General features: G+C 44.8%; 1 protein-coding gene across 26 annotated transcripts in view; it reads left to right on the forward strand.

Moving 5' to 3' along the window:
• The window catches only part of NEB (nebulin), a 375,459-nt gene that overhangs the window by 57,940 nt on the left and 290,636 nt on the right, over nucleotides 1-26,883 (forward strand). For all 26 annotated transcript variants that reach the window (XM_069225183.1, XM_069225192.1, XM_069225189.1 and 23 more), the window contains 9 exons: nucleotides 411-518; nucleotides 8,546-8,662; nucleotides 11,586-11,687; nucleotides 11,778-11,885; nucleotides 11,977-12,081; nucleotides 14,162-14,260; nucleotides 24,673-24,777; nucleotides 25,680-25,787; nucleotides 25,885-25,998. In XM_069225183.1, the coding sequence (XP_069081284.1) occupies nucleotides 411-518; nucleotides 8,546-8,662; nucleotides 11,586-11,687; nucleotides 11,778-11,885; nucleotides 11,977-12,081; nucleotides 14,162-14,260; nucleotides 24,673-24,777; nucleotides 25,680-25,787; nucleotides 25,885-25,998 (966 nt within the window). The remainder of the gene's footprint in view (nucleotides 1-410; nucleotides 519-8,545; nucleotides 8,663-11,585; nucleotides 11,688-11,777; nucleotides 11,886-11,976; nucleotides 12,082-14,161; nucleotides 14,261-24,672; nucleotides 24,778-25,679; nucleotides 25,788-25,884; nucleotides 25,999-26,883) is intronic.

A 26,883-nucleotide genomic window follows, 5' to 3' on the forward strand; every position in this document is an offset into this window, starting at 1 on the left:
ACCCATCCAGTCAAGCACTTTCCACCCATACACCTATTCATTGACCAACCCACTTATCTAATAATGCCCACCTAATACCCACCACCTGTCTCTCCACCCATCTAACCATCCAAATGGCAGCACATCATAAATTAACCATTTCTTTCTTGCCTTCCCTCTCCATGAGTCGCTGGCATCTACCTTTGTCTGATTATCCATGATTCATCATTTCTCTGTCTTCCACTATCTACCTATCGGTATTTCGCTACTGTCGTCTCCCTGCCTGTCCCCTGTCAGTTGCTACCCTAGATCCGACGATCATTTAATGTTTACATGCTTGATACATGCCCTTTAATGAATTCCTAGGATCGCTCTTTGTTCCTGTCAATGACTATTTCAAACCTTTATTTTCTTTATTTCTTTATTTGTAGAGAAAATACCAGGAAGATTACGAAAACACGAAAGACCAAATTTACTTCATGCAAACAGAAACGCCAGAGTACAGTGTCAAGAAGCGCGCTGGAGCAAATGCAAGCACGGTATGTTATAAGGCCTATGCTTTCCTTAAAAGAAGGCCTTTTAAAGTTAATGTCTTCAAAATGAAAAATGTTGGAGTTTGACATTGGACACACTGGTTGCAATACTCTAATGCATGTGACAAAGCAAAATGGAGCCATATTGAAATCCCTTCTTCTTTGAATGCTTTTAACTCATGTACGCGTCTTTGAGCGGACAATATCCAGGATCACAACACAGAACGTTTCCATGGATGCTAAAAATGACAAATCTATATGCACCATTTTTGTGAACTGAGTGATCAAGAATAGGACAAATAGACTTTGCTTCGTTTCATAGAACAGAATTATTTTTGACTGTTGGAAAAATGGTGGAACTTGATTATGATATCATTATTATAACTATAAATTAATATATACAATTACTTCTTAAACTAGATATTTTAGTAAAGAGATCATTTTCCTTATATAACCTTTTTTTTTTTTATAAAGGTCAACACTATTTTTGCATCTCGTGTTACTCAAATTTATACAAACTGAATATGCAGATTGTGCCTACAGCCTTAGCCCATCTTTCAGAATTGAAAGGTGCAGAACATGTCTAGCCTCCATTTTGTATTATGTAATTGGAGGCAAGATAATGTGAAATGTGAAAATTTACTCCTTAGTTTGCCCTACTACAGAGGTTTAGCTTGTGCGTTGTTTATCGCACAAGCAGCAAACATGGTGGTATGGATTTACTCTGAGATTTTTTTTGCACTACCGCAAGGTTTATGTAATGTGCCACCATTGTTACGCTTTTCTTTTCTCATTTATTCTACTTAACACTACTCCATTTGCATTCTTTCAGCATGAGTAGAGTAAACCGGAAATGAATTCACAAGGATTTGAGAAAATGAATTTCACATTGTGGAGCGTACAAGGTTTTGGATTGGATATATACATTTAGGGCCTTTCAGCCAGCTGTCTTAATCCATCGGTCTGCTCCGCATATCATATAATCCTATCACATCATATCATATCGCGTAGGCATACAGCATAGGCGCTGGGTCAGCCCGCTTCAGACTTTAACAGACTGAGAGAGAGCTCCTGTAAACAGTCTGATAAAGACTCCGGATGTGAATGACGCTGAGCTAAATCCTTCAGGGACCCCATAAGACCAAAGTGGCCCACTCACTAAAGGAAATCTTGCTCTCAAAAGTATATATGCAAGCGCTCTTCTACAATATATACCCGCTGTTAATTGCGGTAGACGTGGACAGCTCTATGAGTCAAACATGCTTTGCTGAGATGTGAACAACACTTCAGATCATAAGTTCAAACCCTTCATGATCAAGTCAGGCTTCCACCCTTTAGTGGTCAGTAACCAGAGTGCTACAAATATGGCAAAACTGAAAATTTATAGCGCATAGAAATGACAAAAGTGCAGTATGAAGTGCTATATAAAACAAGAGACAGTGCGTTACTTTTGGAAATTGAGCACATTTTACTTAGTTGGGAATTACCCCTCTGTTGTTTGCAGTTCCGCAAAGGCCATCTGTTATCCGAAGCACATTTTTTTTCTGGGTATATCCCTTCACTACCAAGGCTCCTCTCTGGAATTACCTCAGCAGCACACTTCCCATGATCAATGCTGCGTGAACTTCAGAAGAGCTCTGATATCCCATCTGTTCCGCTGTGCATACGAGTCTTAGACTATGACAAATCCAGAGCACCCTCATATTCACCACTTTGAAGTAGCTTTGTGGGAGTGCACGCACTACATACAAAAGCAAAAATAAGTTCACAAAACAGATGCGCCAGAGTTCCTCATGTTTTACTTATTCTAAATGTTGTCTCTTGCATCAGGACATGGGCAAATCTGAAAAAACATCTGTGGACGTATATTATTATTTTTTTCACTAAATTACGATCCACTTCCCTGTTACAATGTTTACATTGTAAGTGTGAAAATCTTTGTGAGAATCTATTTTTTTATCTTCTATGTCCCAGAATTGAAAACGTCAGATTTTTACCATGCTTATAATAGCGGATTGTTTTAAATGGTGCAAATTTTCCTCTGCCAGGTGATTCGGATACAAGAATCCACATTACACACATTTTCTGTGAATATTTCCTCTTGTTAATATATTAGCAAACAACAAAGTGGTGTGTGCTCAGTTTTGAAACAGGGGTTGGTGATGAACTCTGCCGATGGAGTTTGCTGATTTTTGCCCACTCCACACTCCATACAGAGCATTGAGTTCTGAAAAACTCTGCAGAGCGGTGCATAGTTTTTCCTCTCTCACAGCTCGCCAACATTAGGTTGGTGAGCGCAAGCGAGAAAAATCACACAGTAGACCACCTCACAGCGAGATTTCTCAGCGCAGGTGGTCGCAGCAGGTCGCTACTGCTCGCATTGAGAAACCTGCCGCTCACGTTGAGAAATCTGCCCTGTGTGTAGAAAATCTACTCGAGCAGCAGAAAGTAGCAGCACCGTCTTGCTCCGTGCATTGTGCCATTCGTGCTGATTTTACAGTGCAGCACAAACTCCCATCCTTAAAAATCAGTGCGAGCAGCGCGACTTACCCTTCTCCGCTGCTCGCAGAACACTGCAGAGCGCAGCAGAATGTTTCAAGCACTTCATGGAGTTCCGTGTAGGAGAACTCTTTGAACTCTGCCCAGGCCTATTTTCAAATACTAACCTTAAGGAGTTGCAAAAATCTAACTGTCCATGCTGAGCTAAGGGAAGGAACCTGATATTCTGGATACCCTGAATGTGGCAGGTATATGAAGGTTGTATCAGAGGGTGATTGGCTGTGTTGGGTCAGTACAGCAAAGTGCCCCCTTCTGTAGTGTCGAGAAAAATGCTGATGTCACTCAGCACTAAAATGAAAAGCCCTGAAAACTCCACTACATCTGAGTAAAGAACTACAAAAATTGAAAAAAAGGTCTTATGGTTGGCATATTTTTGGAATTGACTGTACCAGAGGGACACAGGCTGCCCTCTCCCATATAATGCATATATCCCGCGGATATTATCTGTGTGTAACAGAAAATGGTTATATTTCCAAGACAGTTTAGTGAAAAATGGCAGTACTATTTTTCCCTGGGAAGCTTTGCAGTTGCAAACATTATTATTAGTTTTTAGAGTTGATGTAATGATTAGGATAGTGGTGAGGCTTAATGCCTCTGAAATGCTCTGGGATCGCAGAGGACAGGAACGGAGTAGAGTAAAATCTAGAAGTACCAAGAGTGAAATGAAAGGTTATAGGCTGAAAGCAAGGTAAAGGGTGTGATTTTGAATGTAGTGTGCATTAAGGACTATGGGCCTGATCTAGAGTTTAGAGGATGAGGTTACTCCGTCACAAAAGTTATGGATATCCCGTCCACCATATTACGATCCCATTATATCCTATAGGAATCGTAATACAGGAGATGGGATATTTGTCTGGTTTGTGACAGAGTAACCCGTCTGCCAAACTCTAAATCAGACCCAATGTGTCACGGTCTGCACGTCTCTTACCACCCAGGCTTATTAACATTTTGCACTGTGTTCGCATCACTTTTGGAACACAAACCTGGTGCAAAGTGTTGAGGTCGGACTTACTACCCAACAAAACTCCTGATTTGTGCTGGATAGTATCCAAAGTAACACAAAATTGAAATATGTGCTGCATTTTGTTACTTTGTGTCAAGGTGACGTTCTGTGGGTGGACTCCTCAAAACAGGTATATCAAGGAGGAATGCTTTAATTTCTCCTAATGTTTCTGACTTTGCATTGGAGCTGCGTTGTTCAGCACACTTACAAAGTAGGTAAAGCCTGAAAGCATAGCTTTTGTACTGTAAGGGACTGCTCCAGTATAAATCGTATGCTTCTGAGAATGCACATACTCTTGATCAATGGTGCAAGAGTATGTGCATTGGTGTCTGGCTGCCAAAAGTGCAAATTCCCCACGGTCCTGGTTCAATAACCACCAATGAGCAGATGAGACGCCATCACTATTCTCATCTATTGAGGTTGACTGAATCTTTGGACTTGGCGAAGAGTGTAGTAGTCAGAATCATTCAATCACAAAGCAATACATTATACCATAAACAATTCTAGACACCATAAACAATTTAACACTGAATCAAACTCCAAACTGAATAAAGTTTCAAAGCTTTATTCCAATCCCAAAATCAATGTCACATATATGGTGTGCAAAACTAAGTTGTGAACATACATGAAAACCATATGTTGACCAACGCATCTGAAAAGATGTAACCTACTAAACATCAACACTGTTAAACACTTCAAAAGAATAATGAAAGCTAACAACAACACAATATGCACATTATTGTCAGAGTCAAAGCAGATGATGGTAACATCAGTAAATCATCAAAATACAATTTTCATAATTAATTTCAGATTTCAGGTTTCAGAGCTGGGCCAATCCTATCATTAACCCGAATTTTGACTTGCATGTGTGGGAACAGTTGTATGACAGAACCGCGCATGCCGGAATAACGCATGGCTTAACAACATGATCGGAACCACAACCGTGTCTTTTCCACGCATGGCTTTACAACAAATTTATTTGGAAAAGTATACTTAGTAAAGGCATATGTGGAAATGGCATGCGTGGTTCTGTCATACAACCCCTCTCACCCGCCCTGAGCCCCAAAACTACCCCAATGCTAATAAATAAACTACCTAGACACCCCCCACCCACCCTGAGCCCTGAAACCTTCCCCCACCCCTAATAACTAAACTAACCCTACACCCACCGATCCTAAGACCTAAAAACTAAACTACCCCGACCCCCCATCTGCCCTGAGTCCTAAAAAAAAAAATATCCCAACACCCTCACCCGCCCCTAAAAACTAATAAAATTTAAACTACCCTGTCCCCCAACCAGCCCTGAGCGCAAAAAAAAAACTACCTGACCCCCCTGAGCCTACAAACTAAACTATCCTGACACCCCCCACTCGCCCTGAGCCCTAAAACCTTCTCCGACCCCTAATAACTAAACTACCCTGAACCCCCACCTACCCTATGCCCTAAAAAAAAACTATGCCCAACCCCTACCCCACCCTTAAAATCTAAACTACCCTGACCCCCCTACCCGCCCTGAACCCTAAAAAAAAACTACCCAGACCCCCCACCCCTGCCCCGAAAAATTAAACTACCCCGACATCCCCCACCCACCCTAAACCCTAAAACCTTCCCCAATAAGTAAACTACCCGACCCCCCACCCACCCTAAGCCCTAAAAAAAAAAATCTGACATCCCCACCCTGCCCCTAAAAGGTCAACTACCCCGACCCCCACCCACCCTGAGCCCTAAAAAAAACTACCCCACCCCTAAAAACTACCCTGACACCCCACCTGCCCTGAGCCCTAAAACCTTTCCCTCCAATAAGTAAACTACCCTGACCCCCACCCTCTCTAAGCCTTAAATCCACCATCAATGCTAAAAACTACCCACAGCCCTGCCCCAACCCCACTTACCTCACCGTGCCCTCTCCCGATCCTTCCTCTTCTTCTTTCTTCCCTCCTCCCGTGCTTCCATAAACCTTCCCCACGTCTAAAAAAATAAACTACCCCGCCCCCACCCTAAGCCCTAAAAAAAAATACCCAAACCGTCCCATACCCGTCCCTAAAAAAAATAGCCCAACCCCCCACCCTAAGTTCTAAAAACAAACCAAATACCCAAACCTCACCCCTAAAAAAAAATAGGCCAACACCCCAACCCACCCCAAACCCTTATTCCACCCGTAAAAACTACCCCCAACCCTGGGCCAGCCCCACTTACCTCACTGCATCCTCTCACGATCAACTCTGCCTTTTTCTGTGCCTTAACCATGCATATGCATAGTTTGGCACATAGGTGGTTAAGGTACAGAAAAAGGCGGTCGTTGTTCCAGCAAGCGTGGTTACGCTTGCGTGGTAAATGTCCTTGTTGTTCACAACACGTTGTTTAAGACATTTCTCATGGGAACGGACTAACACATGCGAGCAAAAGCAAAAATAAAAGAAAGACAAAAATAATTTAGAAAATATATCTATCTAGGGCAACTCGCGATAAAAATATCCTGGTGTAAGTGCCTAAATGAAAAGGAAACAAGAAACCACATTTAGTTATATCTCTCCTCATGGGACAGCATACAGCGATGATTCATCAAGCAGGACGGTCACCTTCTTCCGGCACCAGTTGACAGCAGCATCAGGGTAGTGCAGAACATGGGCTGCACGTAGGACGAATCAGCAGTTCAGAATGAGTTGGGCTTATTAGTACTGAACCACATAACAGAATAGGACAATTAAGACTAAGATTACAAAACTCATCAGTGGATTTAAAGAATAGGAGGGTGACAATGGACTTAAACAGACTTCAACAGAGTTCTGAACAGCATCGAGGCAGGAGTGTAACTAACTTAAAGCTTCAAAGTTTCTTGCTAATTAGAAATATGCATGAATCATTCATTGGTCCTTCAGGTGGGCTCACTTCAGACGTCAGATTCAGCATCCAGTGGCTGCAGATGGCACCATCGATTTTGCAACTATTCCAAATATTCTTAGCAAAAGTGCATGGTCATCTGTATGATTTCACACATTTCCAACAAAATATTACATTCTCTAGTTATTCTCTAGTTATTTGTTATTTGATGTCGACACAATAAACTCAACTAATACATTTCACATGAGAAGTACAAATGCCCTGTCTTGTTCGACAGCTAGAACAAATAAAGCAACATTGTTATTTCTAAAACATGTTTCTTGCCTTCAATACAATAGAACATTCAACATCACATTGACAACCTAAGGAAATAATTGAGGTCAGAGGGGACAGAATAAACAAGTGATTTTCCATTACTTCCTAAACATGAATCTTTCAGGCCTGATCAAGCTAAAAAAGCCTAAATACACATTAGTCCAATTAATACATTAATTAACCTATTGTGCACCTTACAATTCATATATGCAAAGCAAATTATTTAATTGCTAACATTATATATACATGTTAGAACTGATTTAAACATGCATTTCTGCACACATGTAACTTGCATTAATAAAATTCAATTAATTTAATATAAGTTTAATTCATTTTCTTTTAATATTTTCACTAACAATTCACATTAGTACTTAATTTAATATGAATGCAAAACTCTCAGGTTAAAACGTGGTGAATAATACGAATGGTGGCCACATGGTTCACCATAATTCAAACGTGCACGTTCTACAACGTATGTTATTTTCTCTATTAAGCTTTTAAATGTAGGTTAATTAATCACCATATGCTAACTTCTATGCCATTAGTATTTTAATAAAATTTGATCTCTCGCAAGATGCACCATATCTTAGTAGATATGGTGCATTCTTTTCCCTTTGACGGAAGGAAGAACAAAATCACACAATCTCTCTCACGCCCTGTCGCAGACTGCCACTCACTTTCATTCACACAAATGCTTACATATACAGCCACATCCTCACGCATAGGTACAGTTTCTCATATAAACACTCTCACCCACAAGCATGCATACAACATACATTTAAAACCCTTTGTACTTACCATAGCTTCCAACAAAGGTCCCATTTCAGCTAAGTGTGCTCCATTTTTTATGGCACTAATTTGAATAACAGAATATTAATCACTATTAGTATAATGAAAAAAGAACAGAAAATATGGAATGCGGACCCTTCTTGACACTGATTTTGCCTTCTCTGAGACTAGAGATCGCAAAGGGCAAACCAGGGGTCGTAGCTGTAACCCCTTGTGCCAGCTGTTGGTGGTGACCTGAAGTACACAAGTTGCAGACTGCACGAGACAGTCTCAGTCTTATGACGTCAGAAAATTGAGCACCATTAAACAGAGTCACAGCAACAACTGTTACTAAGAAATGGCAGTTGTGCGGCATGAAGAGCTCTATATTATTGTTAATAAATGGCAGAGAACACCAGTGATAGAGCTTTACTCGTTATTGATGTCTGAGTGTGTGTTTTCCTATGTTAAACAAGGTCCGCCTGTGAATTGCATTTCCACTGTGTAGTTTGCTTTTAAGAATAATGTCTCTTTTTATGTCCTACAGATAAAATATAAAGCTGATTATGAAAAGAGCAAGGGTCCCACTGGCTACCACGTCCTTCCTGCAACAGAGAACCCCCTGCTCATGCGACAAAAATCTGCTGGCCAAGCCCAGAGTGACGTAAGTGCAGTACACTGCGGTTAACTCACCCACTTTCTGTCTTGCAGGGGCTACTTAAGAACTGAGGGATCAGGAAGTATCTTCTCATAGGTTAATTTGAATTGAAATGCTTCTAACAATTATTACTTACCTAATTTCTATGAGGCTTGATAGTAGACTTTTGTGTCCGGAGTCCAGATTAGAAAAATAATGATAAATAGCAGGTTTATTTCATTATGATGTATATACTGTAAAGACATAATTGCTATACAATTAGCATATATTTTGCTTCTCAGAAATTCACTTACATCTAAACTAATATGTGAGGAGCATTCCAAGCAGATTTAGTCAAATTCTCCATCATGAATAGGTGAATTTACAGGGGGGAGTAGCTCTCAGCTGAGGGGGGTTTGCTTTGTCTGGAATACATATTGCTCGAGTCATATACTACGCTCTCGGGACTCATCTCACACTCACACTGTTGACCTACTGAGATAGCACCGAGGATGTCGGAGAAAGATTACCCTGCAGAGGCAGAGGGCCCAATCCCCAATGTACTTACGTGTAGTAAAGTTACGAGTGTGGCGTCTCCGCACTCGTGATGGAATCTCTCCTCTCAGGGTGGAATCTCTGTATGGCACTCTCGCTGCAGTGCGCCGTGTGGAGGTGGAGATTCCGTCACGAAGGTGGAGACGCCACCACGAGCGTGGACACTCTGCACTCGTAACTTTAATACACTTAAGTACCTTTGTGAATCGGGCCCAGAGTGTCACAGGGGCGCACTGCTGGAGAAATCTTGTTACTGTATCACTTTAAAAGCACCACGTAGGAAAGCTGACACTGCTGGGAAAGTATATCAATGCTGGCACTGCTGGAGAAAGCTCGCATTGCTGAGGTAATGCACCCCAGAAAAGGCACTTTTCGAGAAAGGTTCACACTGATCAGGTCATACATCATTGAGAAGGCACTGCTGGTGAAAACTTACACTGGTGGGTAGTATGCCACTGAAAAGATGCTGCCTCCAGAAAGTGTCACTAAGAAGGCCAGGCTGATGAAAGCTGACATCCCCGTAGTAATACATCACTGGAAGGCACCGCTAGAGAAAGCTCACAATCTCAGGTCATACTTCACTTACAATGCACTACTGGAGAAAGCTTGCGCCGCTGGGTAATATGTCACTGAAAAGGCACTGCTGGAAAAAGCTTACACTCACGGGGTAGCATATTTCTGAGAAGTCACTGCTGGGGAAAGCTGACACAGCTGAAGTAATACATAACCTGCAAAGGCACTGCTGGAGATAGTTCACACTGCTCGGTTAGTATCATTTGGAAGGCACTGCTGAAGAAAGCTTACACTGCTAGGGTATTATATCAGTAAGAAGGCACTGCTGAAGAAAGCTTACACTGCTAGGGTATTATATCAGTAAGAATGCACTGCTGAAGAAAGCTTACACTGCTAGGGTATTATATCAGTAAGAAGGCACTGCTGAAGAAAGCTTACACTGCTAGGGTATTATATCAGTAAGAAGGCACTGCTGAAGAAAGCTTACACTGCTAGGGTATTATATCAGTAAGAAGGCACTGCTGCAGAAAGCTTACACTGCTAGGGTATTATATCAGTAAGAAGGCACTGCTGCAGAAAGTTCACTCATCTCGGTTGGTACATCACTGAGGAGAAAGTTCACACTACCGGGTTAATATCACTGAGAATGCTTTGCTGGAGAAAGTTCACACTGATAAGGTAATACGTATTTGAGAAGGAACTGCTGGCAAAAGGTGCACTTCTGGGTTGTATGTCACTGAAAAGGCACTGCTAGAGAAAGGTCACACTGCTACAGTAGTGTCACTAAGAAGGCAGAGATGATGAAAGCAGACACTGATAAAGTAATACAACACTGAGAAGGCGCTGTCGGAGAAAGCTCACAACGCTCAGGTCATGCATCGCTTAGAAGGCACTTCTTGTGAAAGCATGCACAGATGGGTAGGATGCCACTGAAAATGCACTGCTGGAGACAGCTTACATTCCTATGGTATTATATTACTGGGAGGTCACTGCTGGGGAAACCTGACACTGCTGAAGCAATAAAAACTGTTTTCAGACCATTAAGGGGAGTCCAGATCTGGAGGGTTGAGCTTCATGTGTGATGACCTAACATCCAACCTTTGGTGTGGAGAGGAAGATCTCAAAGGTAAGGATGTTTGGGTACTGGATATGTTCAGCTGGAGCTCGCCATTGTTATTTTAATTATTTGTCAAATGTGTTTATTTAGGGACACAACTGCCACATTATGGCCACTAAGAGTCCTTTGTTACAAATAGACCAAAAGAGAAAAGCAGATTGGTCAGTTTATATATAGATGAAATATCATCAATCATTGTTCGAGTTTGGTCCTTCAGTAATGGAGAGGAGAATTAATACAGATGGGTGAACAGTATGCATGTTTTAAGCTGGGACAGCTTGAGTCTAGCCAGAAGATGAAGTGGGTCCCCATCTGGTGTTAGTCACTGAGATGAGTGGTGACACACAGGCCATGGACTAGAGCGAACAGTGGCTCATCATAAAAAGCAGAGGTGACAGAGTTAACATTTTGGATGAGCTAGCACCTGTTTGATGAGAAGAATGTGATCCAGTCTATGGTCGTTTTCTCACCACCCATGTTGATGGATGTGACCCTCACTATGAAGCTGTAGTCAGTGGTGTTGAACATTATCAGGAGGTGAAGAACCAAAAGGAGACAAGCCCTTTGAGACTCTAGGATCAAGAGCACATTCGGTACAGGTAGTTTAATTGGTGGGGATTTAATAGTGGAACATGTATCCCCTTCGTAAACATTTCCCCAAAATTAAGTAGTTTAAAAAAGGTTTTGGTAGTTTGAATTTAAACAAAATTGCTAAATCAAGGACATTGAAACAACTCAGTAACATGGATTGATTTTTCTTCACAGGTCCTGTACAGGAAAAGCTACGAGCAATCAAGAGGATCCAGCATTAATTATTGTGACACTCCCAAGTTTCAGATCGATAATGTTTTGAAGAAGTTCAGCGATGTGAGTACAGTTTGATCTGCTGCCTGCTGAGCCATGGCCTGCTCCTTTAGTGTGGACATTTTCTTTGAACTTTTGTTGTTCCTCTTCCAGATTCAGTACAAAGAAACCTACCAAAAGAAAATTCTAGGACATTACATCGGAAGCTATGAGGACCCACATATGTTGCACTGCATGAAGGTGGCATCAATGAGGAGCGATGTAAGTGTTGAGCGGTTGTTCTGTACTCAAACCATGCTACCGTGTAAGGAACCTTAAACATGGTACTAAAAGACTTGCTTTGTCCTTTTAGAAAAATTATAAAGCAGACTATGAAGAAGATAAAGCCAGCTGCTACTTCCCTCAAACTATTACCCAGGAATACGAAGCTACAAAGAAATTAGAAAAAGTTAAAGATGTAAGTATTTTCTGAGTCCCAAATCCTCAGCAGTATGTTTTTGGATTACAGTATTTGTTTGCAGTTTTGTGAGCAACCAATGAACAACCAAGCTTTAGTGTGTCTTTTTGCAGATCATCTACATTAATTACAACTGTTTTTCATGTTTATTTATGTGACTGTTGTAAAATTCAAGAAGCAACGGGAGCAGAGGTGGATTTTCTACAGCTTTACTTGTTTGACCTTTTTTCCACTAACATGCTTAGGGCTGTTGTTGGCTCAAGAGGGCTTTATTGAAAACAACGAAATTTGCTTCCAGGTGGTTACTCTTTTCTTTGGAGTACATTTCCAATTTTTGGTTAAGTCACAGATTTCCAAGAGTCCTCAAACACATAAGCATTTTTTGTGTGAAATTATAGTCAGTGATACAGATCTGCATACGGAAGTGCAATACAAACATGCATCTGTACATCAAACATCTTTTTTATCCAGGGGTAAATATTTTACATTTGGAGAAACCCCTTTCTCTACACCCTCATCAATGTTAGGGATGCTCACTCCTTTTTTCCATTCTGTAAATGCCCTCGCTTAGAGTAAACCTCATGTGTGTTTAGAAATGGAAAATTACTTGAAAGCCATTGGTGAATATCCACAAATGTGGATTTTATGTGTTTAGATGTTGAACAACCTTCACTGGTGAAGTCTTGCCAAAATGTCCACAAATTCTCTACTGACCATAGACATACTAGTATTGAAATTCCACCATCACTGCTGGATTTTCATATTGATAGCTGTGCCATTCCTTGATCTACAAATCAGGGATGTGTCTCCCTATCCGTTTTTCTGTGCACCTAACTTGAAATTTAGTAGACAAATAACTTTGAAGAATCAGCACAAGAATGATTAGAAAATGCATGCTGGTGGAAAATGAACTCAGCAAACTTTTTTGTGAAAGTCAGGTCACTCTGGGTTGAATTCAATCACATGTCAGAGCCTGAAATATGATCTACAATCAAACATGGCTATGGTAATTCAATAGATCTTGTTTTCTCTTAGAAGTGTGCCTCTAGTTTTATTGAATGCATTGCATGCTTCCTCTCTACGCGACCTCTTAGTGTTCAATAAAGGTATTTAAGTCATTAGAGCTAACTTAAGTTAAGTCTTAAAACATCACGCATGATTGCACTATATGCGCATTACGTGCATGCTGTTCTAATAATGGCAAACACACAGCTAGCAAAATTGGAAATCCAAAATCCTAGAGTACTGTGTCATCGTCCACAACCTACACATCGGCTTTGTGATGATCTTCCTCTTCACTTGAGCAGGATCTTGGAATAAGTTATTACCAGTGTGGATTGCATGGGGCTCAGGCCCATACTTAAATCTTTTTTGCACCCGATTTGCGTCATTGTTTGACGCAAAAGTTGCGCAAACTTACAAAATATAATTGTATTTTGTAAGTTTGCGCCGCTTTTCCATGAAAAAATGATGCAAATGCAACACAAAAAAGTATAAATATGGGCCGCAGTTTCAAGTTTTAAGTGGACAGTTATGAGCTACACAGAGCAATCGTTGTGGCCAGTAAGGTCACCCCTGTATTGTGCAATAACAGGGACTAAAAGTTAAATTTGCCCTACTTTGTTTTTAGTTTTAATAGCTAGTTGTTTATTCCTGTTATTAGTCACTGTTATGAAGATTGTTTAAAAAAACCAGGACAACAGTCTACTACCTAGATAGAAATAATGTGATGTCATCGATAGTCGAAAGGGACCTTAAGCGTCTCCTGATAGCCCTATGATTTAGCTGATAAGACACCAGACTAGGTGATAAACAGAGTTTTTTTTAGATGTCCTACAGCGGCCATTCCTTTTTGTGAAGAAGATTAAGAACTAGTGTATGAACTTTTCAGGGAATGACAGTGCACACATGATAAAAAAGAAGGGCTCTGCATTGGTGTTGCCAAAATCGTGAGGGATTACAGCAGAGTATCCATCTGTGCACTGCAAACAATATTATTGATTCCATCAGCATGCACATAGCCATGTACTAAAAAGCTATGCATACTTTATATTAATGTCTCTTCTGTGCATCTTTCCAGCACACCTACAGGCAGCATCCAGGTACAATGAAATTTACCCAAGTGACCGACTCACCTGTTCAAGTTCAAGCGGCATTGAATGCCAAGCAGCTGAGCGATGTAAGTAACTTATTTATTGTTTATCACAATTTCCTTGAGTTGAATTTCTCATGCTTCTGTCTTGTGACATTCACTATGTTGCAAAAGGAACCACAATATTCACCATACCACACTGGTTATATTCATTGCACTTTCCTGAAAAGGATGTATTTGAAGAGACATTCTCTACGCAGTCTCCATTCGTGTATATATTAAGATAAAATGGATAAGGTTTGGCCATGCATTGCACTGCTCATGCCTTTTGATAAATTACATCAATGTGCAAGGAGTAGTAGGCCTCATGTGTCCACAGATGAAAATGTGGACTAGTTGTAGCCCTTAGGCGTCATTGATGAATTTGTCTGACTAGTAGTAAACTGCAGGTGTCCATTGATAAACATGGATGACCTGTTGTACACCACAGTTGTCCACAGATACATGAACATATCTGATCTGTGGAGACATCACATGTCTACAGATCAACATGTCTAACCTACAGTAGACCTCTTGTGTCCAAAGATTAACACGCCTGATCTGCAGTATAACAAAGGTGTTCACAGAAGAGCATATCTGATGCTGTTTCATCCTATTTTCTTTCTCATCACTAGAGGAAGGGAAGTGCCTGGATCACTCATTGCAATTACTATTCATGGTCATAGACTTTAGTTTGTCACTTATGTGGGTACTTTTCAGATTCTTCTTTGACCGCTGCTGTTTTGTGCCATCAGATGGCTTAAGAGGTTCTCTTTCCGTTTTTCTCTATCCATAAATGTGTCAGGATACACAAGCTACCTGTTGTCGTACTGCATGCACATTTGGTCTTTATTCCCTTGATTTGTTTTCTTTCGTGGCTATAAAATAGATTTTATTGAATAGCCACGTGGGCTAACATTGTATTCTTTCTTCTCCATTTACTATTTCTCACAAAATGATGTCATATAAATGTTAACAATAGCAGGAGGGGAAGGCAATCAATGTTTTGTTTTACATATGCCACGAAAAAGAAAAACATATTTGAAATCAAAATAAATCAGCCCGTGCTGTCACTCCATATTACCTGAGCTAAGATGCCCGTTAAATATACTGATTGTTAGAAATGGGGTTTCTGGTTGGCTAGGGTATGCACCTCAGCCAGGCAGAACTTACCCACTCTAGTCAGGGCAAGGGAGTTACACGTCCAAGATAACCCCTGCTCACCCCCTTGGTAGCTTGGCACGAGCAGTCAGGCTTAACCCGGAGGCAATGCGTAAAGCGTTTGCACAACACACACATACATGTGACGCAATATCCCCACCACAAAGGAAACACAACACCAGATTATATGAAAATACACTGTATTGTACACAACGTAATTATTAGACCAACATCACATAACAGTACTATCCTGCTACCTTAGCAGTTGTCAGAACACGTTACACATTAATTACTCTGCAAACTAGCAGTAGTCACACATAACACACAGGTTACTCAGTATTCTGCAACATAAGCAGTAGTCAGGAAACACGTTATTACATTAGCACACTTGTCATTAGAATATCATAAAACGCCCATAGTAGGAACATTAGAAAATCTATGGCAAGTTAGGGAAACATATTAGCAAGTCATGTCCATAAAAGGAACATGTGCACACATATGTAAAAGCATCATGTAACAGGTAGGCAATATATCACAATTAGAAAAGTCTGTAACAAGAACTTCAATTCATAATCATATTGGTCCATTTTAAAAAGTACCTGTAAATGATGAAAAGGCACCTCCAGTGCCTAAAACAAAGAAGAAAGGGGCCCCCAGCGCTCCTCTGCGCAATGAGGGGGGCCTCCTTGGAACCTTGGGGAAGAGGGGGGCGGCACGCACCCCCTCGGTATTGCTGTGGGGTCCCTCCTGGGGCCCGCGATCACTGGGGCTCCCCCGGGCCTCCACCGGCCCTCCTGTGGGGGGCCCAGGTCACCCAATGGTCAAAGAGGGGAGGGGGGGCGCCTCGCACCCCCTCCTTGTACAAAGGCGGGCCCCTCCGGGGGTCCCGCTACCGTCGGGGGTCTCCCGGGGCCTCCGTGGCCCTTTCTTGGAGGGAGACCCCTAGATTCGTGACTCCTGGCCCGCGAGGGGGCCAACCAGAGAGCCAGGGGCCAGGGCGAGCATCCGGTGAGGCTGCGCCCGGCCCTGGCAGAGCAGGCGAGTCCTCCGGGACTCCTGCTAGAGAGGGAGAGGCGCAGCCTCTCCCTCGGATGACGTTGCGGCCCGGGATGGGCCTCTTGGTGCCCCGGGGGCGCCCTGAGAAGGGCGCGTCCCCCGGGAGCCCGCTAGGAGCGTGCCAGCTCCGATTTCCGAACAAAGTGATCCTTCCTGTGCCCCGGGGGCACAGAGCTGAGCGCGCTCCTCGCGCTCAGAGGCAACCAACGAACCCGGCTGCGGCGGTGAACTTCCATCAAGCGCTTTTCATAGCGCTAGGACAATTAGGCAGCCTGGGCTGCGGCGGTGATTTCCATCAAGCGCTTTTCACAGCGCTAAGACAATCATGCAGCCTGGGCTGCGGCGGTGATTTCCCTGGGCACAAGAAAGGCGCTTTCAAAGCGCTAAGACACCTCAACAGCCCCGGTTGCGGCGGTGATCCTCTGCAGCAGCTATAAGGAAGAGCGCTTTCCCTAAGCGCTAAAGCAACGCTGTAGGAGATCGGTGCAGGGGTCAGGGGCCACAGCACCCTGCCCCTGGGAACAACTTAAGCAAAAAGGAGCACAGGGCTGGTGGGCTCAGCTACAGGCCAGCACAAAGGGTGCAGATGGTGGCAGTTCCTCCTAGTGACCAGGCAGGTCACAGGTCAGCACAGCAGCAGCAGTCCATGGCGGTTTCCTGGTGAGTCCATTCATCAGCGTTCTGTGTCCAGTTCCAAGTTCCAAGAATGTTCAAATTGTGGGGAAAATTCCCCTGTACTTATAGTCAGTTCTTACAGTGTTTTACAGTGGTAGGGAGAGGAGGTTCCAGCCAGTTACAACTGGTTCTGGGAGTGCCCCCTCTCTCCTTTCAGCACAGGCTCCAAACATCAGTGGGGGGTTAACGACCCTATTGTGTGAGGCCAGGGCACAGCCTTTACAAATGTAGGAGTCCCCCGCCTCTCCCTTCTCTCAGCCCAGGAAGACTATTCAGTATGTAGATGCACCTCAGTGACACCTCCACCCTCCCTGTGTACAGGCTGTCTGAAAAGTATGCACAAAGCCCCAACTGTCACTCTGCCCAGACGTGGATTGGAGTCAAGCTGCAAAACACCAGAATCATAAGCACAGATAAATGCGCACTTTCTAGAAGTGGCATTCCTGTGATAGTAATAAAAAATACACCCACACCAGTAAGCAGTATTTATTATCACCATCACAACCATACCAAACACGCCTACGCTAGCCCTCATAAATCAGACAATACCCCTACACATAAGGCAGGGCATTTCTAATGCAATCCTATGAGAAGGCAGCACTCACAGCAGTGAGACACCAAGTTAGGCTGTTTGTCACTACCAGGACAGGCCATGCAATATGGCACATGTCCTGCCTTTCTACATACATGGCACCCTGCCCACAGGGCGTACTTTAGGGGTGACTTACATGTAGTAAAAGGGGAGTCCTGGGCCTGGCAAGTAAATTTAGATGCCAGGTCCCTGTGGCAGAAACTGCGCACACAGGCCCTGCGCTAGCAGGCCTGAGACAGGTTTGAAAGTCTACTTCAGTGGGTGGCGCAAGCAGCGCTGCAGGCCCACTAGTAGTATTTAATTTACAGGCCCTGGGTATAGAGATACCACTGTACAAGGGACTTATAGGTAAATTAAATATGCCAATCAGGTATAAGCCAATCATACCAACTTTAGATGGGAGAGCACCTGCACTTTAACACTGGTCAGCAGTGATAAAGTGCTCAGAGTCCTAGAGCCAACAGCGAAAGGTCAGAAAAACCAGGAGGAAGGAGGCAAAAAGACTAGGGATGACCATGCGTATGGCCAAAAGTCCAACACAACCCCCTACCAGCCAAAATCCAGGGGAGAACAATCAATACCTTGATGTACTTTCCTGATTGGGGCGATAGAACAAGGACCCAGGCCCACAACAGCAGGGGCATGTTCCAGTTCTACGCCTTCCTGACTCCACTGGGATCTCTCTGTCAATGCGTCCCAGGCAGCCTAGACCAACCCACGGGGATTCTCTAGCTGCCAATGGCCAGAACCAGGCCCCAGGCCATCTAGGAGCCTCTGGTCTCTGAAACCATAATGAGTGGGGGGCGGTAGCCCCAGGTGCAAAGCAACCTGTCTCCACTCCATTTCCGATCAGTTCAGGGGCTCTACCCTGCCACTGATCCACCAACCTAGGGTCCGCACCCATAGGTTCTACAGGGGCTAGAGGCGAGGCTCTCCTCCCTCTACCCCTCCTTCTAGGATCCCGCCCTCCTCTCCTAGGAGGGGTATCACCAGAATCCACACTTGCCAGGGTGCTGGGTACAGCAGCCCTGCACAACTTTCTCGCCAGCCCAGGATCACTACCTGGCGACTGACCACCCAACCTAGGGACGACACCCTTGAGTTGCACCGGGGTCCGGGGCGGGCTTCCCCCTCCCTGAACCCCACTTCCAGAGTCCTGCGTCTCCCCACCTCGGGAGAAGCCACCAGAAGTTTCACACAGGGGGGTGAGCACACTAACCGCCCCCCCAACCAGGTCAGAGTTTACCCCTTGAACCTGTCTATTTAGTCCAGGGACGACACCCTTAGACTGGACCATTGCCCAGCGAACCAGGACTTCCTTGGGAGCACACCTACCCCCTACCAGATCAGAGCTTACCCCCTGAATCTGGCAATCCAACCCAGAGTCACTACCCTGCGGTTGAACCACTGCCTGGCGCACCAGGACTTCCTTGGGAGCACACCTACTCCCCATCAGGTCAGAGTTTACCCCCTGAACCTGATCATCCAACCCAGAGTCACCACCCTGCGGTTGAATCCTTGCCTGGCGCACCAGGACTTCCTGGGGGGCACACCTACCCCCCACCAGGGAAACACTTTCCCCAAGGGCCACACAAGAGTCTGGCTGGCGCAGGTCTCCTGACCTCTGCCCATCGGACAGAGTCTGGATTCCCCCCAGCCCAGAAATGGTCTCACCAAGGTCATTCCTGGGGGGCTCTGCACTCAGAGCTGACCCCTGACCCTCCAGGTTCTCCACTGGGGCCCGCAGCCCCCTCTCAACCCTATGCCTGGATTTCCGCCTCCTCCGCTGTAGAGCGAGACTACCAGACACCAGGACCGGCGGAACGCTATCACCAGCCACCCGCCTAAGTCCTAATGACAAAAGGGGATCCTTCTGAACAGCTGGCCCTACGGCACAGGTTAGGCTCACCTCCTGGCGTTCACTCATGGAACCTTCAGGGGCCTGGGACGGTATCTTGGGCACCTTGGGCCTCAGCCCAGCCCCATTCCCTCTCCTCAGAGACGGGACATGGGGTCCCTCACCCATCCCAGTCCACTGGGACCTACCTGGGACACTCCATTCCTTTCCCACCACACCTTGTTGGGAAACACCTAGACCACTCTCATTAGGAACACCCCCTAATGTCACACCAGACCCTCTGGTACGCAACCAGAAGTCTGCCTCCTTTGCAAGCTCCCTGGGGTCAGAGAGCTCACACACTGACAAGTGTTGGCGTAACTCTGAAAAACAACAACGAAACAGGTGCTCTCTGAGAATCAGATTAAACAGCCCTTCAAAATTGTTTACTGTGCTACCCTTCACCCATCCATCTAGTGCAATGCAGCAAGCCTCCACAAACTCCTCCCAAGACTGGTGGGACAGTTTCTTACCACCCCTAAACCTTTTTCTGTATTCCTCAGGGGAAAAACCATACTTCACAATCAGTGCGTTCTTCACAGCGGAGTACCCCTCCCTGTCACTCTCTTCTAGAGTCAGTAGGGCATCCCTCCCCTCCTCAGGAATAAAACTCCCTAGGCCAGTTCCCCAATCCTTCTCAGGGATCCTGCGCTCTACCAGAGCCTTCTCATATTCCTTTAACCACTGACGTATGTCACCCCCCTCTTGGAACCTAGGTACCAGATCTATGGGTATGTGAGGAACATCTTTGCTACAGCACTGTACATTGCTGCCACCACTGGACTCCACCTGCAGCGCTGGTGAGTCCAGAACCTTCAGACTGCGCTCTAGAGCGAGTCTTTCTCTGGCAAAGGCCCTCTCTGCCTCTGCCATTCTCTCCTGTACTAAGGCCTTCTCTACCTCAGCCCTTCTCTCCTCAACAGCTAGGCGCGCTAACTGCAACTTCAGGCCCCTCTCTTCCCGCCTATCTCTTAGCTCATCAGGCGTCAAGGAATGAGAGGTAGCCCTGCTTCTTACACTGGGCCCAGCAAGGGACTCCCTATCACTGGGGCCTTCCCTGTCAACTGGCGTCCCCAACCGGTCATTCTCACCCTCCTGATCAGTCTCTCTACCACTCTCTAGGGATGAGGTCTGGGAGCCCTCCCATTGGGAACCCTCGCTACACTCAGGATCCTCTGGGTACCCCCTACGCACACTCCCTCCCTGGGTAAATGTCACAAACCTTTCAAAGAAATTCAGAGATCTCCTGAGGTCCCCTTCTACAGGCAGCCCTCTCTCTCTACAGAACCCCTCTAATTCCCCCTGCGTGTAAAACGGCAGGTCCTCTAAATCAAAGGTAAGCCCCATCTTGAAAAGGTACAAATAACTCAACTGTGACAACCACAATACCCAAGCGTGAGAACTGAAAACAGGAAAAATGACCAAAGAGAGAAAGTTAAGAGAAGCCAAACATGTGATGGTCTAAACGCAATCCTTGTAGTGAAATAATGAGTCACAATGGTATTGTGCAAGCGCAAGTCCTATCCTCACCGCTGACTTCCAATGTTAGAAATGGGGTTTCTGGTTGGCTAGGGTATGCACCTCAGCCAGGCAGAACTTACCCACTCTAGTCAGGGCAAGGGAGTTACACGTCCAAGATAACCCCTGCTCACCCCCTTGGTAGCTTGGCACGAGCAGTCAGGCTTAACCCGGAGGCAATGCGTAAAGCGTTTGCACAACACACACATACATGTGACGCAATATCCCCACCACAAAGGAAACACAACACCAGATTATATGAAAATACACTGTATTGTACACAACGTAATTATTAGACCAACATCACATAACAGTACTATCCTGCTACCTTAGCAGTTGTCAGAACACGTTACACATTAATTACTCTGCAAACTAGCAGTAGTCACACATAACACACAGGTTACTCAGTATTCTGCAACATAAGCAGTAGTCAGGAAACACGTTATTACATTAGCACACTTGTCATTAGAATATCATAAAACGCCCATAGTAGGAACATTAGAAAATCTATGGCAAGTTAGGGAAACATATTAGCAAGTCATGTCCATAAAAGGAACATGTGCACACATATGTAAAAGCATCATGTAACAGGTAGGCAATATATCACAATTAGAAAAGTCTGTAACAAGAACTTCAATTCATAATCATATTGGTCCATTTTAAAAAGTACCTGTAAATGATGAAAAGGCACCTCCAGTGCCTAAAACAAAGAAGAAAGGGGCCCCCAGCGCTCCTCTGCGCAATGAGGGGGGCCTCCTTGGAACCTTGGGGAAGAGGGGGGCGGCACGCACCCCCTCGGTATTGCTGTGGGGTCCCTCCTGGGGCCCGCGATCACTGGGGCTCCCCCGGGCCTCCACCGGCCCTCCTGTGGGGGGCCCAGGTCACCCAATGGTCAAAGAGGGGAGGGGGGGCGCCTCGCACCCCCTCCTTGTACAAAGGCGGGCCCCTCCGGGGGTCCCGCTACCGTCGGGGGTCTCCCGGGGCCTCCGTGGCCCTTTCTTGGAGGGAGACCCCTAGATTCGTGACTCCTGGCCCGCGAGGGGGCCAACCAGAGAGCCAGGGGCCAGGGCGAGCCTCCGGTGAGGCTGCGCCCGGCCCTGGCAGAGCAGGCGAGTCCTCCGGGACTCCTGCTAGAGAGGGAGAGGCGCAGCCTCTCCCTCGGATGACGTTGCGGCCCGGGATGGGCCTCTTGGTGCCCCGGGGGCGCCCTGAGAAGGGCGCGTCCCCCGGGAGCCCGCTAGGAGCGTGCCAGCTCCGATTTCCGAACAAAGTGATCCTTCCTGTGCCCCGGGGGCACAGAGCTGAGCGCGCTCCTCGCGCTCAGAGGCAACCAACGAACCCGGCTGCGGCGGTGAACTTCCATCAAGCGCTTTTCATAGCGCTAGGACAATTAGGCAGCCTGGGCTGCGGCGGTGATTTCCATCAAGCGCTTTTCACAGCGCTAAGACAATCATGCAGCCTGGGCTGCGGCGGTGATTTCCCTGGGCACAAGAAAGGCGCTTTCAAAGCGCTAAGACACCTCAACAGCCCCGGTTGCGGCGGTGATCCTCTGCAGCAGCTATAAGGAAGAGCGCTTTCCCTAAGCGCTAAAGCAACGCTGTAGGAGATCGGTGCAGGGGTCAGGGGCCACAGCACCCTGCCCCTGGGAACAACTTAAGCAAAAAGGAGCACAGGGCTGGTGGGCTCAGCTACAGGCCAGCACAAAGGGTGCAGATGGTGGCAGTTCCTCCTAGTGACCAGGCAGGTCACAGGTCAGCACAGCAGCAGCAGTCCATGGCGGTTTCCTGGTGAGTCCATTCATCAGCGTTCTGTGTCCAGTTCCAAGTTCCAAGAATGTTCAAATTGTGGGGAAAATTCCCCTGTACTTATAGTCAGTTCTTACAGTGTTTTACAGTGGTAGGGAGAGGAGGTTCCAGCCAGTTACAACTGGTTCTGGGAGTGCCCCCTCTCTCCTTTCAGCACAGGCTCCAAACATCAGTGGGGGGTTAACGACCCTATTGTGTGAGGCCAGGGCACAGCCTTTACAAATGTAGGTGTGCCCCGCCTCTCCCTTCTCTCAGCCCAGGAAGACTATTCAGTATGTAGATGCACCTCAGTGACACCTCCACCCTCCCTGTGTACAGGCTGTCTGAAAAGTATGCACAAAGCCCCAACTGTCACTCTGCCCAGACGTGGATTGGAGTCAAGCTGCAAAACACCAGAATCATAAGCACAGATAAATGCGCACTTTCTAGAAGTGGCATTTCTGTGATAGTAATAAAAAATACACCCACACCAGTAAGCAGTATTTATTATCACCATCACAACCATACCAAACACGCCTACGCTAGCCCTCATAAATCAGACAATACCCCTACACATAAGGCAGGGCATTTCTAATGCAATCCTATGAGAAGGCAGCACTCACAGCAGTGAGACACCAAGTTAGGCTGTTTGTCACTACCAGGACAGGCCATGCAATATGGCACATGTCCTGCCTTTCTACATACATGGCACCCTGCCCACAGGGCGTACTTTAGGGGTGACTTACATGTAGTAAAAGGGGAGTCCTGGGCCTGGCAAGTAAATTTAGATGCCAGGTCCCTGTGGCAGAAACTGCGCACACAGGCCCTGCGCTAGCAGGCCTGAGACAGGTTTGAAAGTCTACTTCAGTGGGTGGCGCAAGCAGCGCTGCAGGCCCACTAGTAGTATTTAATTTACAGGCCCTGGGTATAGAGATACCACTGTACAAGGGACTTATAGGTAAATTAAATATGCCAATCAGGTATAAGCCAATCATACCAACTTTAGATGGGAGAGCACCTGCACTTTAACACTGGTCAGCAGTGATAAAGTGCTCAGAGTCCTAGAGCCAACAGCGAAAGGTCAGAAAAACCAGGAGGAAGGAGGCAAAAAGACTAGGGATGACCATGCGTATGGCCAAAAGTCCAACACTGATGTATAAAATATTGGTAATATATTGGATGACACCTCCAAAGTAATCAAAGTACCTATATATTTCATAAAATGCCGCACTTGTTCTTCTTTTGATCTTTCTTTCTGTCCCTCGCCACCTATGATGCATTTCATTTCCTGAAAATCTGCACTTTTCATAGACAAACGGAACTTCATTTTTATTCCAGTCATAGTACAATTGACCCTCCCATAATCCTTAACAAACCCTCACTTATCTCCCCAGATGCTGTCATAGGCACACTAATAAAACCTTGCACATCTCTCAATAAACTATCATAAAATCCAGAAAAATGTCTCCCACGAGACCCTGACTGGTACGACACTGGAACCTACTGACCTCAGGACTAACATTTATGTACCTTTTAGAATACCTAAAAGACCATCCCGTGCCCCCCACTCATTACCCTGGGTGACCCTAATGACAACTGTACCCAACCTGTGCTCATCCAAGCAGCGATCTTCCCACTCAGAAATATGAATTGGCTTTCTAATCAAGCATAGTGTATGAATATTTATCATTACGCAGCTAAATTCATATTTGCAAAGTGCAAACACACACACGCACGCGATCTGTTGTATTAACAACATGTTTTCTTACTTTTCCAGCTAAACTATAAAGCTGATTATGAGGCCAAAAAGTTCAAGTGTTCCATACCAGCTGATTCCCCCTTCATCCTTCAGTCCAGAGTTAATGCATATAACCTCAGTGATGTAAGTAATATGCCTTTATATTTTTTCTATCGATCTGTCTGTGCTGTGTCATGCTTTTTGTGTGCCTAAACGTAGGGGGTGAAGCAAATCACTTTGAGTGATGTAATAATAGGCAATAAGGGCCTGACTGCGAGTCCGGCGGAGTAGTATTTCGCTGGTAGACATCGTCCTGTCTGATTACAGTTTGCACAGGATGCAAATCTGGACACGGAATGTCCGTCGGTGTTTCCACACACAGATTCCTTCTGCTGAATCAGTGATTCCGACATAGGCACTGTTGCCCCCCTAACCCAGGCTCCTTTTATTCAGACCTTAGTGAGGAGAGGAGTCCGGTTAGGAAACATGATGATCTCAAAACAGAAATAGAGTGAAAATAGCAGAAGTCCCAAATGATAAACTGGTCTTTCTGGGAATAGGTATAATTAATGACTCTGTGAGAGGTTTGAGTCATGTAGTTTGAAGTAATTCTGGTTTGACTTTAAGCGCTTCGGAAATGTCTATTTACTTTGAAATCGAAATGGTATGAAATATTTTGTCTCCTATCTACCTTAAATATTTTTTTTATGTACTTTAAAAAAGTAACTTAGAAAGATGCATTCATCAGCACAGACGTGCTAGAGCAATAGGGGCCAACCTTCATGTTTCGGTCTTGATTTGAGATTTATACCAGTGACAGGGTTGGGATGAGGGGGTGAAAAGAGAGACAGGACCATGATGAAAAATGGATGGAGTTGTATCGCTCAACACTTACAAGTCAAGAAGGCACAGGCGCAATGTAGACTTTTTGTGTATGAAGGCCATAAATTCCTTCAATTAGACGTTTTGCTTTAGTTGTAGGTTCACAGCTCTTCACTTGGGGAGAGACTGAGGCATGGTTTAACATTTCATTTGTTTTATTACAGAATATGTACAAATATGACTGGGAGAGGTCTAAAGCAAAGAAATTCGAAATAAAAGTTGATGCAATTCCCCTGATTGCCGCTAAAGCCAACAGAAGAAAAGCAAGTGATGTGAGTGCACCTACTGAACATAACATAATTCAGTTGTTATGCTTTTTTTTAAGAGTTCAATTTAGTAATCTTTTGTGTCCCTTCTTTCATGGGGCAGGTGGCATATAAAATGGATTATGAAAAGAACAAAGGAAAGATGGTTGGAGCCCTTAGTATCCAGGATGACCCAAAGATGTTGCATTCTATGAAAGTGGGCCACATGCAGAGCAATGTAAGTACGGAGGTTGGAGCTCAGCACCTTTTAGACAAATCTATCTCAAAGCCTCATGTAGCAACAGGAAAGAATCACAGACAATCAATGAAGGTCATCATTTACCAATACATATGTAACAAAAAAGCTAAGTATGGATTTAAGGATATACCATAGTTTCAGCAGATTACACTCCGTGATAGAAAGGCAAATACCTGATTTGAGTCTTTAGCATAGTCATTGTTAAAGGGTTCTTGGTTGTGTTTCATAATATTTAGAGAGTATTTGTTCCTTTATCCTTCTACACATTAAATTTAGTAGCCAGCAGTCAACTGATGAGTAAGATGCAACCAGCTACATTTGCAGCCAGCATCGTATTTCAAATTAGGAAGCAGACCATGTTTTTGATGTTTAGATTTCGAGCAAGAGCTCAGTCATTTGACCAGCAATCCACTTGGTTTTGTGGACCCACCAATAAAGTCATTAATGTGTTCAGTATAGAAGGAAATCACTAAGGATGAAGAGTGTGGTGTTGATTGTGTGTGATGGAAATGTTATTATTTCCTAGCTTAAACATTCCTTAATGCAGTGCTGTCTGAAATTCACGTCTTTCTCTGACAAGAGAAATTTAAGTTAAACATTCCCATTTTACATGGAACAGTTTGTAGGAAGACACAAAAAGTACATGGAACTCACTATCATGGTGACCTTCTGCAAAGACCTAAAAGGGCTGGACTATCTTACATGTTTAGGAGATATGTGCCTCAAGCCTCTGGAAGTAAGGCAACTCAAGAGGACCCATCCCTGATTATCCCATTTGATATAAAAATCTATGGTATGATAGCATTAAAAATATTATGAATCAGAACCCCAGTATGACAAATTGTTACCCTGTTGAAAAATTGG

Source organism: Pleurodeles waltl, chromosome 3_1 (genome assembly GCF_031143425.1).
Source record: "Pleurodeles waltl isolate 20211129_DDA chromosome 3_1, aPleWal1.hap1.20221129, whole genome shotgun sequence".
In the NCBI taxonomy this organism is placed as follows: Eukaryota; Metazoa; Chordata; class Amphibia; order Caudata; family Salamandridae; genus Pleurodeles; species Pleurodeles waltl.